Consider the following 13,073-nt stretch of genomic DNA (forward strand, 5'->3'; position numbering starts at 1 on the left):
GGGGTGGACAGATGCTCTGCCTGGAGGTGTGGGTGGCGCCTAACCCCACAGCCCCACATGTCACTGCTAAACCCACTTCACCCCCCTCCCCCTGATGGGGGGAGGCTACTTCTGGGGATGTGCCTCAGAGTTACCCTCCCATCCCCCATTCCAGTCACAGCTCCCCTTGGAAAACATGAAATCACATCTTCGTAGCCAGGCGCCTGTTTGAAAACACACCCTAACCATCCATCCATCCTTACCTCCCTCCATCCGCCCTCCATCCCCTCCAGCCATCCTTCCCTCCCTCCATCCATCCTTCCCCCCACCCCCCCCCACCCCTGTGTGTGTGTGAAAACATAATCCTTCAAGAAATGACTCTCCCCTACGTCACAATGACATGGTGAACAGATTAAGCTTTCAGCGATGAACTGAAGCCACGCACACGCGCACACCCACTCTGACACACATACACACTCCCGACTCCCCCCCCCACACACACACACACACTGTTTTGATGAACAGAAGTATGTTAACACAGTTATTCTCGCTCCTATCCACTCCACTGGACAGTGAACATTACCTGGCAGATGGCTGAGGTCGGAATATAACTCACTGAAAGTGTAATCAAATTAGGCAATAAAATAAATGATTGATGACACAGAGGTTGACATTTACATAATTAGCATCGCCAGGTTTACAGCAGAAGGTTTCCATTTAGAGAGATGATGACAGGCTCTGCTGGAAAAGGTGGAGGGAAACGTGAGTTTAATTTGGTTTGGCACCAGAGTCAACAATTGTGTATCCCAAATAGCACCCTGTTATCTCTAAAGTGCACTACTTTTTACTATGGACACTGGTCAAAAGTAGTGCACTATATAGGGCACAGGTGTCAAACTCCATGGAATGAGTTTGACATCTATGATATAGGGAAGAGGGTGCCATTTGGGATGAATACAGTGTCAGAGGACGTCTCAGAGGACGTCTTTAGAATGATGTACTTGTGTGGACATTTCCAAACCTGTTTTAACTCCACCTGATGGGTTCACTTTAGGACTCTATATGCTCATAAATCCACTTTTTAATAGTGAATATTCTGATCTTTGTCAGGTCAAAGCATGACATCTGTTACAACTACAGTACTATAACTTGTCTTTATGCTGTCAATGTCTTTCAAAGTACTACTTTGTATATACCGGGGGAAACCTGCCATCAGTTTGCCTGTGCCAACATTAAAGCACATCATCAAGGGTAGTCAAAGGGCATAGAATATATACAGATTCAGAAAGATTCATCTATACACATCAGTACACTACTGTACTGTAGCAACTGTAGGCCAGCTCATTGGCCCTACTCAGCTGGGAGGGCCCTCCCTCCCTGCCAGGGTTCTTAGGGGAGATGGAGAGATACTCTGAGCTCAGCTTCCTCTCAGGAAGGGTGGAGGGGACAAGCTCTGTGATTACTCTACATGTTACTATTATGTTCTACAGTAACTAAGACCTCCAGATAGGATCAGGGGATCCATTCCTAGAATTCCAGTGTTTTCCAACCCCCACCCCCTGACCGTTAAGTGGAGTCTAAAATGCTGCATTTATAAGTCGTTGATTTTAAAAGCCAGTATGCAGACTAATAGGATAGACAGCTGTTAGCATAAGTCCTTGATGAATTAGCCTAACTCTGCAGGGAGTTGATTTACATTACATAAATGCAGTGGCATTTTTAATTAGAAGGTGTGTGTGTGTGTGTGTTTCTGTGTGTGTGTGTGTCCCAGTCAGTGTGTAGTAATAGTGTCAACATCAGCTGTCATTAAAGCACGATGTCTCATGCATTGTTAATGGAGTTTAAACTCACTGGCCGTGTAATGGACGACAGAGTCACTATTGACCCGGTCACATTGATCAGGCCACCAGCTCCAATAGTCTCTAAACTGGTTGAACTATGAACTGGTCTGTCTCACTCATTTGTGTGTACTAAATGGCACCCTTTTCCCTTCACCCATTGGGCTCTGGTCAAAGTAAGGGGCACGATAAAGGGAATAGGGTGCAATTTGGGACACACAACCCCAGTCCCCTGCTATGACCCTAATTGGCATGACACTCAATATATATTCTCCAATCAATACGGTTATCAATATCATTCACTTCTTTCTCACAGAGGTAAAGTGTATTAGTGATGGACAGCTTTTTTTAAAGGGGCGTTCTGGGATTCTGAAGGGGTAAGACAGTTCAACTAAATTCAGTCATGTTATATACTTTAAGAATCAATGGCTATATATCATTACTTTAAAACCCCTTCAAATGGATGTACTAATCTCAGATTGCCCATTTAGAGCAGTCGGAGAAATGAACTAGAGCATTGCTTTCCTTTAGCGGTAGTCTGTGCTTTAAGCAAGCTCCTCTTGTTCAATGACAAGCCAAACATCATGTAGGCTATGGAATCAGAACAATAGAAAGGGAAAGGGGGAGACCTAGTCATTTGTCCAATTGAATGTATTCAACTGAAATGTGTCTTCCGCATTTAACCCAACCCCTCTGAATCAGAGAGGTGCGGGGGGCTGCCTTAATCCACATCCACGTCTTCGGTGCCCGGGGAACAGGGGGTTAACTGCCTTGTTCAGGGGCAGAACAACAGAAGAACAACTACTATCCTTCACCAGGGATAACTTTCCTTGTCTTTCATGTGTTTCACACTTGCTCTGTTTGATACTATTAACGTGACTTGGTGTATCAGTGCCCCGTTCTCTATGCCCTGGCAAGCTTAACCAGGGCCATGTGTGTGTCCCAAATGGCACCCTATTCCCAACATAGTGCACTACTTCTGACCACGTCCAAAAGTAATACACGATATAAGGAATAGGGTGCCATGAGGGACACGTGGGTCTGCCTATCTAGTAACTACTCTCTCCCTCTCTGCCAGGCCAAAACCCTGCGGAAGCTGATTCAGCAGACGTTCAAACAGTTTGCCAACATGAATGATGACCAGAGCATCCTCAAGTTCCTGGAGATTCTGGCGCCCGTTTACAGATATGATAAGGAGTGTTTTAAATGTGCTCTCGGGGTAGGCTGAATTTCACTTGATTACATGTTTTCTTCTGGGTTTCAAATAAAACATATACCGTCAAGATGGACATTTTAAGAATCCCAGAGAATGACTCGTACTGAACACGACTTAACTTGTACTGAACACGACTGAATGCGTTGTACTTGTTTTCTCAGAAATTCTATGGTAGTTAGGTGTGGAGTAATGCCTGGGATATTATGGTTGTATTTGGGTGGGTCTAGTCTGCATCTCTGTAGCTTAAATAAAAAATGACCAGGTTCATAGTGTCCCCTACTGGCCATAAGGAAAACAACCGTTGTTGTTTTTTGTTTCCCAGCAATGACAAAAGATGGTAACAATTAATCTAGCATTCCCTCAGATCTACTTCAAACAGTTCAAATGATGTAGCAGATGTGTTTTCATGGTTATGAGTTGGCACTTTGAATCCAACAGATTCAACTCTCAACTTAAATGTCATTGTGTGTGTTTCGCTCTTTTCCTCTTGTTGATTTGTGACTGAACTGAAGACATTTCTCAAATCTTCTTTTTGTTTTTCTCTCCGTCTTTCTTTCCTCCTGACAGTTGAGCTGGGTCATCCAAGTAGAGCTAGCCATTGGACCCGAGGAGGGCATTAGCTACCTTACAGACAAGGGTTCGACTGTGAGTTGGAAATGTTCATTTCAATATGTATTGTGTTGTGTATCCTTGTCCTGCATCTCCACACAAACAAGCACAGCCATTACAGTTGCACAACTTATATAGTTTTGACTGAAACCAAAGACGTCAAACTAAAGATATTTAGGACATATGGTGTGGTTTTCCTCGAAGAACAGCTGTCCGTCACTTAGCTGGAACCAAACACTACTTGTAACCTAGGAGTTGGTCTCTCTTCTATCTCCTCCCTATACAATACATTTCTGCCCTAAAATATTGGCATGAATGAACTGGGATTTTCAAAGATCATTTTCATGTTGTCCTCAGGGGCTGAGGTAATGAAACACATGTGTCTGTCTGTCCGTGTGTGTGTGAAAATCTTCCCAAAATGGCCCAAGGATTTTTGTTGTTTTTACCCATCAAACTGAGGGTATCAGATGTGTTCCATGTTATATCACCATGAGCCATGGCGTTGAGAGGTTAGTTCTGGAAGCCATGAGACCCCTCTCATTCAAAGGATATGACAAAAACATCCCTCTCAACAACAAAAAATGTGCAGCTTGAAATGGAATGTTTTCACTGAACGAATAGCTAGATAACACAAAATACATCTTCCTGAGAAATACTGTGACCATTTTAAAGTTAAAATGGAATCATCATTACTTTAAGAGTCATCTGAAACATTGTACATTAACACATATTTTGCTCCCTTGCGTGCACTTTAATGAATTGATTGATTGATTGATTCCTCTTCTCCAGCCAACACACCTGGCCAACTTCACCCAGGTGCAGACCATTGGATACTCCGTCATGGAGGACAAGGAGAGGAAGGGCATGCTGCAGCTCAACGTAGCCGGTGCTGCTGAGGTACCAATCAACCATTTCATAATAACCCTTACATTACCATGAGGTTGACTTGAACATGATTCATTCAACATGAGTAAGTGCACACATTGAAATAACCTTTGTGAATAGTGCTAATTTGACCTAATATTAGATCACTTTTTTGTAGCCAAGTCCCCCCTCCCCCTCTCTGTATGTACTCGTATTGTGTTTTTATTGAGATTTTCCTTTGTGTCAATATCTGCTTTCAATTTACTACTAATGGAAGCGGAAGTAGCATGTGAAACATGGATTTCTTGGGATGGATTTTTCAGAACAGTGGACATAAGTGTTCCATTTACAAATGGTTCCACATAGAGGTCTTCCTGTTGGGGATTACTTTTACTGTAACACACATTCATTCACTCTGGGCTCCCCCCTGTATGAATGGACCCTTTCATTTGTGATGGGCTGGCCATAGAGGATTATTATAGTATTGGGTTACTACTCTGTCTGCCATAGAGGATTATTATAGTATTGGGTTACTACTCTGTCTGCCATAGAGGATTATTATAGTATTGGGTTACTACTCTGTCTGCCATAGAGGATTATTATAGTATTGGGTTACTACTCTGTCTGCCATAGAGGATTATTATAGTATTGTGTTACTACTCTGTCTGCCATAGAGGATTATTATAGTATTGGGTTACTACTCTGTCTGCCATAGAGGATTATTATAGTATTGGGTTACTACTCTGTCTGCCATAGAGGATTATTATAGTACTGTGTTACTACACTGTCTGCTATAGAGGATTATTATAGTATTGGGTTACTACTCTGTCTGCCATAGAGGATTATTATAGTATTGGGTTACTACTCTGTCTGCCATAGAGGATTATTATAGTATTGTGTTACTACTCTGTCTGCCATTGAGGATTATTATAGTATTGGGTTACTACTCTGTCTGCCCGTCCATAGAGGGTTATTATAGTATTGGGTTACTACACTGTCTGCCATAGAGGATTATTCTAGTATTGGGTTACTACTCTGTCTGCCATAGAGGATTATTCTAGTATTGGGTTACTACTCTGTCTGCCATAGAGGATTATTATAGTATTGGGTTACTACTCTGTCTGCCATAGAGGATTATTATAGTATTGGGTTACTACTCTGTCTGCCATAGAGGATTATTATAGTACTGTGTTACTACACTGTCTGCTATAGAGGATTATTATAGTATTGGGTTACTACTCTGTCTGCCATAGAGGATTATTATAGTATTGGGTTACTACTCTGTCTGCCATAGAGGATTATTATAGTATTGGGTTACTACTCTGTCTGCCATAGAGGGTTATTATAGTAGTGGGTTACTACTCTGTCTGCCCGTCCATAGAGGATTATTATAGTATTGGGTTACTACACTGTCTGCTATAGAGGATTATTATAGTATTGGGTTACTACTCTGTCTGCGATAGAGGATTATTATAGTATTGGGTTACTACTCTGTCTGCCCGTCCATAGAGGGTTATTATAGTATTGGGTTACTACACTGTCTGCCATAGAGGATTATTCTAGTATTGGGTTACTACTCTGTCTGCCATAGAGGATTATTCTAGTATTGGGTTACTACTCTGTCTGCCATAGAGGATTATTATAGTAGTGGGTTACTACTCTGTCTGCCCGTCCATAGAGGATTATTATAGTATTGGGTTACTACACTGTCTGCCATAGAGGGTTATTATAGTATTGGGTTACTACTCTGTCTGCCATAGAGGGTTATTATAGTAGTGGGTTACTACTCTGTCTGCCCGTCCATAGAGGATTATTATAGTATTGGGTTACTACACTGTCTGCTATAGAGGATTATTATAGTATTGGGTTACTACTCTGTCTGCCATAGAGGATTATTATAGTATTGGGTTACTACTCTGTCTGCCATAGAGGATTATTATAGTATTGGGTTACTACTCTGTCTGTCTGTCTGTCCATAGAGGATTATTATAGTATTGTGTTGCTACTCTGTCTGCCCGGCCATAGAGGATTATTATAGTATTGTGTTACTACTCTGTCTGCCATAGAGGGTTATTATAGTATTGGGTTACTACTCTGTCTGCCATAGAGGATTATTATAGTATTGGGTTACTACTCTGTCTGCCATAGAGGATTATTATAGTATTGGGTTACTACTCTGTCTAACATAGAGGATTATTATAGTATTGTGTTACTACTCTGTCTGCCATAGAGGATTATTATAGTATTGTGTTACTACTCTGTCTGCCATAGAGAATTATTATAGTATTGGGTTACTACTCTGTCTGCCCGTCCATAGAGGATTATTATAGTATTGTGTTACTACTCTGTCTGCCATAGATGATTATTATAGTATTGGGTTACTACACTGTCTGCCCGTCCATAGAGGGTTATTATAGTACTGTGTTACTACTGTGTCTGCCCGTCCATAGAGGGTTATTATAGTACTGTGTTACTACTGTGTCTGCCATAGATTATTATTATAGTATTGGGTTACTACACTGTCTGCCCGTCCATAGAGGGTTATTATAGTATTGGGTTACTACACTGTCTGCCCGTCCATAGAGGATTATTATAGTACTGTGTTACTACTGTGTCTGCCTGTCCATAGAGGGTTATTATAGTACTGTGTTACTACTGTGTCTGCCCGTCCATAGATGATTATTATAGTATTGGGTTACTACTCTGCCTGTCAGTCAGTGGTAGCGCAGAGCACATGTCCCAAATGGCACCCTATTCACTGTATAGTGCACTAGTTTTGACCAGAGCCTAATGCGCTCTAGACCAAAGTAGTGCATTATAAAGGGAATAGGGTGCCATCTTGGACGCAAGCCAGGAGTAAGATGTGGCGGGTGGTAAAGTGATGAACACAGTCACAGTGCTATTCTGTAGTCATCTGTTCACTGTGGTATTACTGTTGTTATGAATCAGCACAGGAAGGAAGTTATGTCAGTGGAATACATGGATATTGTGTGTGTGTCTGTGTGTTAGTGAGCCTGTGTTCCTGAATGTGTGTATGCCCATGTGTGTGTCTGTAGTGTGTGTGTCTGTGTGTCTGTAGTGCGTGTATGTGTCTGTAGTGTGTGTGTGTGTGTGTCTGCAGTGTGTGTTTGTGTGCGTGCGTGTGTGTCTGCAGTGTGTGTGTGTGTCTGCAGTGTGTGTGTGTCTGCAGTGTCAGTGTCAGTGTGTGTGTGTGTGTCTGTAGTGTGTGTCTGCAGTGTGTGTTTGTGTGTGTGTCTGCAGTGTGTGTGTGTGTGTGTGTGTGTGTGTCTGCAGTGTGTGTGTGTCTGCAGTGTCAGTGTGTGTGTGTGTGTGTGTGTGTGTGTGTGTGTGTGTGTAGTGTGTGTCTACAGTGTGTGTTTGTGTGTGTGTCTGCAGTGTGTGTCTGCAGTGTGTGTGTCTGCAGTGTGTGTATGTCTGCAGTGTGTGTGTCTACAGTGTGTGTATGTCTGCAGTGTGTGTGGTGTGTGTGTGTGTGTGTGTGGTGTGTGTGTGTGCGTCTGCAGTGTATGTGTGTTTGTGTGTCTGCAGTGTGTGTGTCTGCAGTGTGTGTGTGTGTTTGTGTGTCTGCAGTGTGTGTGTCTGCATTGTGTGTGTGTGTGTGTGTGTGTGCGTGGTGTGTGTGGGTCTGCAGTGTGTGTGGGTCTGCAGTGTGTGTGGGTCTGCAGTTTGTGTGTGTGGGTCTGCAGTGTGTGTGTGTGGGTCTGCAGTGTGTGTCTGTGTCTGCAGTGTGTGTGTGTGTGTGTGTGTCTGCAGTGTGTGTGTGTGTGTGTGTGTGTCTGCAGTGTGTGTGTGTGTGTGTGTGTGTGTGTGTGTGTGTGTGTGTGTGTGTGTCTGCTGTGTGTGTGTGTCTGCAGTGTGTGTGTCTGCAGTGTGTGTGTGTGTCTGCAGTGTGTGTGTGGTTGTGCGCGTCTGCAGTGTGTGTGTGGGTGTTTGTGTGTGTGTGTGTGTGTGTCTGCAGTGTGTGTGGGAGTGTCTGCAGTGTGTGTGTCTGCAGTGTGTGTGTGGGTGTGTGTCTGCAGTGTATGTGTGTCTGCAGTGTGTGTGTGTGTGTGTGTGTCTGCAGTGTATGTGTGTCTGCAGTGTGCGTGTGTGTGTGAGGGTCTACTGTGTGTGTGTGTGTGTGTGTGTGTGTCTGCAGTGTGTGTGGGAGTGTCTGCAGTGTGTGTGTCTGCAGTGTGTGTGTGGGTGTGTGTCTGCAGTGTATGTGTGTCTGCAGTGTGTGTGTGTGTGTCTGCAGTGTATGTGTGTCTGCAGTGTGCGTGTGTGTGTGAGGGTCTACTGTGTGTGTGTGTGTGTATGTGTGTGTGTGTGTGTGTGTGTGTGTGTGTGTGTGTGTGTGTGTGTGTGTGTGTGTGTGTGTGTGTTTGTGTGGGTCTGCAGTGTGTGTTTGTGTGTCTGTGTTTGAGACAAATGCGGAGTTCCCCCTACAGTGTTTGTGTGATGGGAGGGGGCAGCTGGCAGCCCCAGGCAGAGCAGAACAGTTGTAACAGCCCTGTCTGTCTGTCTGTCCGTCCCTCTGCCCGTGCTGGTAATAATGGCTCTTTGTGGGCTGCTGTTGTGTCCACAGCCTCTCACAGTGACCACGCCGTCACTCACCACAGCTGAAAACATGGCCGACCTCATAGACGGCTACTGTCGCCTGGTAAACGGAGTCACCCAGTCCTTCATCATACGGCCGCAGAAAGGTACATCTTCCTCACACACACACACACACACACACACACACACACAGTCTCAAAAACACACTAAGAAGTGAACTTGCGTATGTTTGATAGCTTGTGTTTGTGTTGATTTTACTAGATTGTTTTCAAGACACACACACACACTATCTCAGAAAGATAGTCTACATTTGAGTTTGAGTTGTTTTGCTGCTGACATGGTTAGGTAAGTCTCACACTGTCTGAAAAAGATACTTCTACTAAGAATTATTACTGTAGTTGAAGGGTTTGTGTTTATTGACAATACTTGGTTTTCAAGATTGCGTTGCGGCAGTGACGGTCACAGATTCACTCTGCCTTGGGTGATGTTGTCATTTGAGTCTAAATGGACAGCATTGTATTAGGCAATCACCTTGACAGTAGGCAGTAGTGTGATTTCTTTCTGTTTACAAGGTTTCCAGTTGTAGCTTGATTTGGAATCATGTATTGTTTTGGTCATGACTGCCATGTTTAGTAGTCGTAGTTGAATTCACTTTCAATACCTTTATCAGTCTGAGAGAGATCTGGTATTTTCAACAAACACCTAGTCTTTTCTCAAGCAGTAAAGATCTGTTTTTTGGGAGGGGCCTTTTAAGCCTTTTTTGGAGTTGGACTGTGTGCTTTTTCCTGTGTGGGAGGAAGGGGAGCGGTTCAAACAGGCTACTCCTCTCCTGTGTTTGTGATTTTCCCCTCATTTTACATTTGACATTTTAGTCATTTAGCAGTGTGACTTACAGTAGTGAGTGCATACAGTTTTCATACTTTTTCACATTGGTCCCCCGTGGGAGTCGAACCAACAACCCTAGCATTGCAAGCGCCAATGCTTTACCAACTGAGCCACACGGGACCGACTCCACCTCTTCCTTTTTATTTCATCTTTTTTTAGTGGGTCGATTTGATTTAATATTGCCGATAGTTTAGCTTCCAGCAATGTAATTGTCTGCATCATTTCCAATCCCCCATATATTTTCGGGGTAAATATATGTATAAAATATACATATATTTATTTTTTATATATTTTCCGTTATTATTTTCCCCTAACCCTACCATCCCAATTGGAGTAAACTAATGGACAACAACACTTAGTCTTCTACTCCCAGTTTATACACACTAGTTACATTTGACAGACACTATTTTTTGTTTGTTTTTATTCCCATCCTTCAGCTCCACTCAACCCCTCCCATCTATCTCTGAACACCATCCAGTTTTTATTTATTTATTTGTCATATATTTTTCAACTGTGCTGTGATGTTTCACAAAAATTCTGAACCTTTCTATTCTCATAGATTCAACAGATTGTAAATGAAAGATAAATATTTTAGCTAAGCGTATTGGTATATTATTGATCGATTGACTATGACTTTCTAAATCACCCAGCAGTGCTATTTGCAGAGTTAGTTCCAGATAAATGTTGCATTTCTTCAGCCATTCCTGAACCTGTGACCAAGAATAAGCTACATATGGACAGTACCAAAACTTAATGATCTAATGATTCTGTCTCTTTGCAGCAAAAATCAGCAGAACTGGGATAGTTGTATCCCCCAAATATATACAATTTTATTAGTTGTGAGAATTTTGGATAATAATTTTAATTAAAAAACTCACATTTTGGAATCCGCATAGTTTTGTGTAAGTTCATAAACCATGTGCCATGGAATCAGTACATTAAAAATCTCTTCCCAACTATTTTGCAATCTATATGGTAGAGCTGTCAATTTGTTTGTCCTTAAATGAAACCGGTATACTTTTTTATTTATCACAATTTTCTTTAGCCAATTTTGGTCTTTTAATGCGAGGCCGACAGACAAGTTCCAGATAACACTGTCACTTGGATTTTAGTATTCTGGTATTCAAAATAATTTATGCTTTACGGTATATGCTTTGCTTAACAATACCTCTCATCTGTATTTTCAGAGGGAGAGAGAGCACTGCCTTCAATCCCCAAGTAAGTATCTGCCATACACTAAATGATTTGTCAACGGGTATACTTTGAATGTTCATTCACGTAAAAATGATATATGATGGTGTTAACATAAAGAGCTGTGTAAGAAACAAACAAACAAACAAACAAAAATGCGTGAAAAAAACATCTGCTCAGTAAATCTATTTGTAGGACCCCTAGCGTCAGAGCTCTGTTATCCAATGACACCCATTGTATTTCCTCTCCATGCTATAATTACTGGACATTAGGTAATTCAGGGAAATCAGTTGACTAGTTAGAACTAGTGTTAGAGAGGTGTTTTCCACAATCTCACCTTCTCTCACTCTTTTAAAAACCCACTCAAGACAGTTCTGGGGCAGAATCTTGATAAATAGTTCCCTACAGTAGGATCTTCTCAGAACATCTCCTCCCTATTCCCCTCCTATTGGTCCAGCACCTCCACACTAGATCCTTCCAAGACTCTCCAAGAAGAAGAGTGGCTCAGTGGAGGAGAATGATACTCAGCATAGTGTGGATGTTTTCCACATAGCCCCAGATATTATTTTCAGGAATATGCTGGATCCTCCTGGAGTTGCTGTGGATGCTGTTGATTTACTTGCTGGTTTTAGGTTAGGGAATTTCTCATGTTGATTCTCTCTGTCTCCAACCTTTACCCTTCAGGGTGCCCAACAATGAGAAGAGGATAGTAGAGGGGGTGGTCCGGAGCGCCGGGGTGCGTGCCATCTCTGTCTCAGGTAAGAGATCTGTGCCTCCTCAACATCGCAGACTTTTACTGGATATAGCTGGGCTATTGATGGAAGAAAATATGACCATGCTTTTTTATAATATAATCCCAGTCAAGATAATTCCAGATGCTTCCTGTCCATTGATCTGTAAAGCCACTGGATATTATTACATATTAGATATCTAATACAGAACCCATCACATGAAATCCCTTACTTGGATGTGTGTGGGTATTGGGGTTTAATGATGCTCAATGATGGATAAACAGGCTATTATACTTTAGCCATTTATGAAAAGCGGGCAGAATTGATTTGATTTAGGCCTAGTCTCTGTCAGCTCTAGTCTTTGTTGTTGATCCTAAGATATAGATGGTTAGTGCAATCACAGGACATGTTAAGCTTTCTCCACCGATTATTCTTGTAAGAGCAAGAACAGATGCCGGGCGTGTGTGTGGTGGTAACAGGAAATCAATTCAGCATGATAAGTAATGGTGAAGCTGAGTAATTCGGGGCTGAAGGGCTGTAACACCATGGTGGATAATAAACGTCATCTGCTGAGACAAACAGTCCAGTCCAGGGCCAGGTCAGATTTAATCTGTGTCCCAAATGGCACCATATTCCCTACATAGTAGTACACTATGTAGTAGTAGTACACTATGTAGTAGTAGTAGTACACTATGTAGGGAATATGGTGCCTTTTGGGATGCATACAGCCTTAACATGCCTGTGGATTAGCAAGTGGCAGGGGGAGTCAGTGCTAAGGAGATGGGTAGGAGGTTAACAGGGGCAGCAGGTGCCTCTACCTCTCTCTTCCCCATTCTATTTCTCCCCCCCCCCTTCTCCCTCTTTCCCAGTCTATCTCCCCCCCCTCTCTTTCCCTCCATCCCTCTGCTTCTCTCTTTTCCCCAGTCTATTTCTATTTATCTTCCTCCTTATCTCTCTCTCCCCCCTCTCTTTCCCTCCATCCCTCTGCTTCTCTCTTTTCCCCAGTCTATTTCTATTTATCTTCCTCATCTCTCTCCCCCCCTCTCTTTCCCTCCATCCCTCTGCTTCTCTCTTTTCCCCAGTCTATTTCTATTTCTATTCCTCCTTATCTCTCTCTCCCCCTCTCTTTCCCTCCATCCCTCTGCTTCTCTCTTTTCCCCAGTCTATTTCTATTTATCTTCCTCCTTATCTCTCTCTCCC

General features: G+C 42.7%; 1 protein-coding gene across 44 annotated transcripts in view; it reads left to right on the forward strand.

Moving 5' to 3' along the window:
• The window catches only part of LOC110488057 (focal adhesion kinase 1), a 177,379-nt gene that overhangs the window by 131,535 nt on the left and 32,771 nt on the right, over positions 1 to 13,073 (forward strand). For all 44 annotated transcript variants that reach the window (XM_090227718.1, XM_090227722.1, XM_090227724.1 and 41 more), the window contains 6 exons: positions 2,896 to 3,036; positions 3,601 to 3,678; positions 4,432 to 4,539; positions 9,095 to 9,212; positions 11,139 to 11,169; positions 11,827 to 11,900. In XM_090227718.1, coding sequence (XP_090083844.1) covers positions 2,896 to 3,036; positions 3,601 to 3,678; positions 4,432 to 4,539; positions 9,095 to 9,212; positions 11,139 to 11,169; positions 11,827 to 11,900 — 550 coding nt within the window. The remainder of the gene's footprint in view (positions 1 to 2,895; positions 3,037 to 3,600; positions 3,679 to 4,431; positions 4,540 to 9,094; positions 9,213 to 11,138; positions 11,170 to 11,826; positions 11,901 to 13,073) is intronic.

The sequence above is a fragment of the Oncorhynchus mykiss genome, chromosome 30 (genome assembly GCF_057628025.1).
Source record: "Oncorhynchus mykiss isolate SJ-2025 chromosome 30, ASM5762802v1, whole genome shotgun sequence".
NCBI classification, from domain to species: Eukaryota; Metazoa; Chordata; class Actinopteri; order Salmoniformes; family Salmonidae; genus Oncorhynchus; species Oncorhynchus mykiss.